The sequence below is a fragment of the Corvus brachyrhynchos genome, unplaced genomic scaffold (assembly GCF_000691975.1).
Source record: "Corvus brachyrhynchos isolate BGI_N302 unplaced genomic scaffold, ASM69197v1 scaffold61, whole genome shotgun sequence".
In the NCBI taxonomy this organism is placed as follows: Eukaryota; Metazoa; Chordata; class Aves; order Passeriformes; family Corvidae; genus Corvus; species Corvus brachyrhynchos.
In genome coordinates this window covers 8462487-8468444 of record NW_008236478.1, presented here as the reverse complement: position 1 = coordinate 8468444, position 5958 = coordinate 8462487, and the positions used below count along the sequence as shown (strand labels likewise).

Sequence of the window (5958 nt, the reverse complement as noted above, 5' to 3'; positions counted from 1 at the left end):
GCTTCATTGGCTTTAACCCTTCCCTGCACGTCTCCCCTCACCTTGAAGGTGAAGTTGGCATCAAACACCAGCTCTCGCTCGTGCCCCATGATCCTGCCTTTGTAGATGACCTGTCCTGGCCCAGCCTGGGTGCCACCCGGCACCTTGAACAGGCGGAAAGTTGCAGAAACAAAGCGGCAGTCACCTACAAGGGAGAGGGTGGTGGGTTGGGCACCGAACACCTGGGTTGGGATCCCAGCAGAGCTCCCCACAGCTGCCCAGAGCTGACACTGCTTGGCTGGATCCTCACCGACAATGCCCTCCAGCTCCTTGTTGCCAATGGTGATGGGGCTGGCGGTGACCAGGCATGGGGGGCTGAACCCCACCTCCTCAGCAATGCTGTACAGGTCTCTCCAGTACAGGGCTCCTGCCAGGCATTCTCCTGGCATGAGACCACAGACATGGGGGATAGAGGCAAAGGTCCAGTCCCCCCATGCCATGTCACCCCCATCCCACAGCCCTACGCACCCCACAGCACCCGGTGCCTCCGGACGGTCTCGCTCAGGCGCTGGCTGGCATAAATGTCACTGAAGTACATCTCTCCCCCAGGCTGGAAGGCAGCAAGGAGTGAAGGGAGACCTCAAGAAGCAAAGGGACAAAAGGGGCAGGGAGAATTGGGAATCCCCATATCCTACCCTGCTTGGGTCCCTCTGCCGAGACACCCTCCTCTGACCCCATCCTGCACCCCTGCCTTGCTGGATCCCATTTGCTGCTTCTCAGTGGCACCCCAACAACAGGGCCACCCCAAGCTTCCCACCATCACCTTCAACACACGGAAGGCCTCCCGCAGCACAGCACTCTTGTCAGGGGCAAGGTTGATCACGCAGTTGGAACTGTGGAGGAGGAGACCAAGGCTTATTTGCAGCCTCTTGCACACTTAACACCACCAGCTGCTGCACATCCACCAGCTGCTGTGTGTCCCATCACTTCACACAGGACTTGGAAACACCAATTTGACCATGAAAAGCGCAGTTTATACTCCCAGACTCTAGCCCAGACTCTGGCGTGGGATTTCCCTTTTCCTAACACGTGCTTCTGAAGCAGGTGACACATTGGGATGCAGACCCAGCCCACAGCCCCAGGAAGCAGCAGGACTGGGGGTGACTGTGCCCTGCACGGCACCTACATGACAATATCGTAGCTCTCATCAGCCAGCCCGGCATCACCCAGCTTCTCCATGTAACCATGGACAAACTCCACGTTTGGCTTCCGGTAGCCAAACTTATCCATGTGGTAGGCGATGTGCTTCTTTGCCACCTCAGCCTGGCAGGAGGAAGGGAACAGTGTGGGGGGGTTGCTGGGAGGATGAGGGGGAGCCCCAGATCTGTGCCGTACTTGGCCCTCGGTCATATCTATCCCAGTGACGTGGCCCTGCTCCCCAACCAGCTGGCTCAGCAGGTAGCAGTCCCTGCCACTGCCGCTGCCCAGGTCCAGGATCCAGCACAACGACAGGCACTCAGGGATCACCAGACCACAGCCGTAGTACCTGGGTGGATGCAGAGCTGAGCAGGGTGGAGGTGGCCCATGGCACAGCCGAGAAGGGGCTGCAGCCCATGGGGATGCAGGAGGAGAGACCCTGGGGTTTACCTGGCCACCACCTCCTCATGGACACGCTCCAGAGCATCTTTCACTGCCTTGGGAAGGGGCCTGGCTGAGGTGGTGCACGCATTGGTTTTGAGGTCCTCTGACTTCTGCAGCTCTTTGCCATAGTAATCCTGAGATGGGAAGGACAGAGGCCACTAAACTGTGGCAAGCCATGCCCTGCAAGCTCCCCGTGCTCCAAAACATGGGGCCCATGCCTGCACTCAGCCTGCACATGCCCGCATGTCTTCTGGCACTGGCACTCTCATTTCCACTCAGCCAAAAAACTATGCCAAGATCAGGCATCCCGTTGTCCCCATCCTCCCCAGCTCCCTTTGCTCACATGCACAGATGTGTTTGTGCAGGAGGGAATTTAATTCCCATTTGCAGTAACTTTGCATGCTGCAGCCACCATTTTTCTGGCCGAGAAGGGTGCAGGGAACAAGGGCAGGGAGATGCCGGGTTGCTCAGCCCCCCATCCCTGTGCGCAACAGGAGCAGAGCTGCCAACTGCACCTGACATTTTTGTCTGGGCCCCGAAACAAGCATTACCCTCTGGCAGCATCAGGAACCCTGGCACAGCCCAGGCACACAGACCCTGCTCAACTGCCCCATCCCTCTGCCAGTCCCCATCTGCACCCCTCACCTGCACGTCCTGGTGGATCTGCTCTCCGCAGGGAGTTGCCACTACAAAGAGAATGTGGGGCTGACACCACAGAGGTGGGCACCACACCAGGTCCTCCGAAGAGCTCTGAATCCCCCTCTTCCCCACTTTTTGCTCTCCCCCAGCAGAACAGAGACCGCCCCCCCACCCCAAAAAAACCCCAGTCCCAGCTGCCCTTGAGAGATGAGCCCCCAAAACATCCCTGTAGGGTAAATCCCCCCTCCCCTGCTTTGCAGAGAGCCCTTGGACCCGAGGGCAGCCCCAGCACTCCCCACAGAAGCCCTGGGCTGCCTTACTGCCTCCAGCTGCAGCGCCTCAGGTGGACTCTGCCCAGACTGGGCCTCGCTCCTCCCCGATACCCTGTGCTGTCCCGGCATCCTGTGCTGCCCGGGCCTGGATTCCGCCCTGACACCGGCTCCCGCCTGCCCAGGCCCCTGGCACCCAGCCCCGCAGGCGCACAGGCACAGCAAGGGCTGCTGGCCCTGCTCCCGTGGTGGGCACGCTGCCGTCATTCATGGTTCTTGATGCACCCACACCCCCAAAACCCACCCTGCTGCCTGTTCCCCAACAACTCTGCACCTCCACGGTGCAGCCCTGTCCCTGCTTGCCCCAAAGGGGCAGGTTTAATGCCACAGGACTGCTGTAGCCTCTGCAGAGGACAGGACCTTGGAAGGGACAAGCCACCTGTGACAAGGTCACACTGCCTCTGCAAAGCCCTTGGAGCTGAAGCAGAATGGGGGACCCTGGGGGGCAGAGACCCACCATCCCAAACAGTCTCTCGATGCACAGGGACCGCCAGCAACGGAATCCAGGACAGACTGCTGCAGTTTGGTGGTGTTCAGGACAGCTTTTATTCCCAGCAAGAAAGTCGCAGGGAAAACTCTCATTCCCAAAGTGCACCTGCAAAGCTGGGGTCAGAATGTCAACCAAGGCAAAAATACTGACAGGGATGGTGAAATCTAGCCCAGGAGGAGGCTCTGCAGCACAGGAGCCAGACTCCAGCAGTATTCCAACAGGAATGCGGCAGGCCAATGTCAGCTCTCAGCCTGCCTGCTCCTATCAGCTGCTGAAAAGCACACTCAGGGAAACAAGTGCTTCCCGTGCACTCCAAGTGCTCCAGATAAGTGACTTACCAAAAACAAGACACAGTATTTATAGTTGGGCCTGGATGTGAACAGGTCACTGGTCTTCAACAGAGCAGTGTAGAACTGAGCACACCAGCTCGTGATGCTCTCCTGCCTGATTCCTGGATGGGCCTTTGGATACATTCCCAACCAGATACGAACACACACCACAGCCAAGGCTGCTCCATCAAGAGCTGGAGCAGCAGCCCAGGAAAAGGAATGCAGTTGAAGGCCGAACGCAGCACACATGGACTGGCAAAGGGATGATGTTCCAAACTCTGGCAGAGTGGAAAATAAGATAACCACTTAGGAGGATGATGGCCAAACTACATCCAGCTAGGCCACTGGCAGATACGTGTGCCCAGATTCCTGGTTTCAGAAATTCTGTGCTGGGACTGGCACTTCAGCCTACACTGAAGCACCTCTCATCCACCCAGGCACTTGCAGCCCACACTGATTAAAATGCCCTAAATAAACTGCACTCTGTGCCACCTCTGTGGCTAAATACAGACCAGTGGCAAACTGCAGGCACCTGCATTTAAATGCCATGCCTCAACTCTGCTTTTCTTGCCAGGGGTGCTGGTGTGGGCTGAGCACCTCACGCTACACGGGAAGTAAGCGGACAAAGGAATTGTTGGGAGGAGCAAAGCTTCAGGAAGTTTGTTTCAGCCAGGTCTGGATGCACAGGTGAGCATTCCAGAGCAGAGGTGTGGATGCAGGCTCACGAGAGGGGGCCATGTGCCCACAAACACAGACTCTGCACATATCCCAGCTGACATCCAGCATCATCCAGACATAGTTCTGAGCCCCGGAGGGGAGAGGACACTTCACTCCCTCAGCGCCAGTCAGGATGTCCTGCCTTCAGCTCCCCTTCATTTCAGCAAGTGACTCAGCTGGTCCTGCAGGTTTGACGAGCGCTCCACGCTGGGCACCAAGCAAGAGGAGATTCACAGTGAGATCTGCTCCCAGACTGTGCTGTGCTACCTGTGCCCGAGGGACCAGAGCAGCTCTAGTACTGGCACTACAGCAAAGAGAAACCCTGGAGTACCCTCTACCCCCTCTGTGTCCCCACAAGGCAAACCTCACTTTGCATACCCTACTGTACACAGCTCTGCTCCCACCACCCTCATCTCGACCACAAGCAGCCTCACAGGTGCTATCACATCAGTGAAACAGAAGGAAGCTTCGGTATGAATCCCATCTCTTTGCTCAAATTCCCATCTCTTCACACTATTGAAGCATTATCCTGCTGGGCCAGCATCTGCCTCAAAGGCAGCTGCAAAAACCTTCCCACTCTGCTTTCCCCCATCCAACTCCATCACCTTCCCCTTTGCACCCCCACGCATGTTCCCCAGGTCCTCCTAGAACTCACTTCTTTTGAATTGCTTCTTGCCTAGGTAAGAAAAGGAGAGACAAAAAGAGCATTAGAAAAACAAAATCTCAGTCACGGTTTATGTTATGTTGAACAAGGGCTCAAGAGGCCAAAACTCCAGGGTGTTTTTGGATTAAGTCCTGGGGTTCAGAAGCAGCACTGGCTTCTCCTTCTTGGTCCCAGGTGCATCATACACACTCATGGGAGACACAGTGCATGGCAAACACTCAGCTCCCACCCCGAAACAGCCTGAGGAGGGCTGGAAAACTCCACCTCCAGGGCCTGCTCAGCTTTGAAGAACTGAAAAAGAGGGATCAGTCTGAGCCAGCTCCATGCAAAGTCTTTAAGGAGAACAGAGAAGGACTGAGGGATCCACTCAGCCCCCAAGAGCGAATGCCTACTTACTGGTGTCCCCTACTTACTGGTACTGTAGATGAGTAGTTATTATGGCCATTTTTCTTAAACTCTGTGGAGAATAAAAAAAAGAATTAATGTCTACAGAAATCCCAGTGCAAGCTGTCCTAATGGCCCGGGGAGTTCCTCCAGCACAGCCACCACTGTATTGCTGCACTGACTCCAAAACACCCCCGTCAGTGTCTGTCAGCAGTGACACACTTCCGTCTCCTTTTCAGTGATAGGCAGAGACACAAGTGTTCTGTTTCAGCCCACAGTCCCTCGAGCTTTCTGTCAGAGAGGGCATAGCTTGAGGGCTGGCCAGGCTGCAGGACACTCGGAGTCCAGCAGCACTGGGTTTGAGGAAGCACTAAATTATTCTGGCCACCAGCCTTGCTGCCTGAAGTCATGTATTTCACTCCAGGGCTCCAGTAGCACGGCTGCAAACTGTTCTTACCACCTTCCTCTCCTCCTGTCCCTAGAAACACTGCTGCTAGAGCAGAAGAACACAGCTTACATCTTCCGAGTGCAATATGGCATCTTCTTGCATCACCATGTTTCTCGCAGCTTGACCCAGGAGCTAGAAGACAAACGCACAGACCAGGCTGAGACGCTGCAGCTTTGCGTTTCCCGAGGCCCCCGTGACGGCTGGCAGGGTGATACTCGGGGTGACACCGTGCGGGGATCACCGCGGTGCCGTGAGAGCACCTCCATCGGGAGCGCCTGAGGCACCGCTCCCACCTGTCACCCTGGAGAGCTGGCAGTCACCCTCCCGCCTAGATCGGA

At 56.4% G+C, this 5958-nt stretch overlaps 2 protein-coding genes across 3 annotated transcripts in view; both read right to left on the bottom strand.

The window, feature by feature from the left end:
• AS3MT (arsenite methyltransferase) overlaps positions 1 to 2810 on the bottom strand; it is a 4970-nt gene extending 2160 nt beyond the window's left edge. Inside the window, exons 1-9 of one of the 2 annotated variants that reach the window (XM_017726168.1) lie at positions 2580 to 2647; positions 2266 to 2306; positions 1627 to 1754; positions 1375 to 1525; positions 1166 to 1302; positions 803 to 872; positions 508 to 589; positions 290 to 421; positions 42 to 184 (exon numbers count right to left, since the gene is read on the bottom strand). In XM_017726168.1, the coding sequence (XP_017581657.1) occupies positions 42 to 184; positions 290 to 421; positions 508 to 589; positions 803 to 872; positions 1166 to 1302; positions 1375 to 1525; positions 1627 to 1754; positions 2266 to 2306; position 2580 (885 nt within the window). In that variant the 5' untranslated portion in view covers positions 2581 to 2647. Of the gene's footprint in view, positions 1 to 41; positions 185 to 289; positions 422 to 507; positions 590 to 802; positions 873 to 1165; positions 1303 to 1374; positions 1526 to 1626; positions 1755 to 2265; positions 2307 to 2579 lie in introns of both variants that reach the window. The other variant, XM_017726167.1, reaches the window with a different exon arrangement.
• A 300-nt stretch (positions 2811 to 3110) lies between these two features.
• Positions 3111 to 5958, bottom strand: part of BORCS7 (BLOC-1 related complex subunit 7) — a 3168-nt gene continuing 320 nt past the window's right edge. The window contains 4 exon segments of the mRNA XM_017725880.1: positions 3111 to 4331; positions 4780 to 4800; positions 5202 to 5300; positions 5661 to 5752. Of these exon segments, the coding sequence (XP_017581369.1) occupies positions 4280 to 4331; positions 4780 to 4800; positions 5202 to 5300; positions 5661 to 5752 (264 nt within the window). The 3' untranslated portion in view covers positions 3111 to 4279.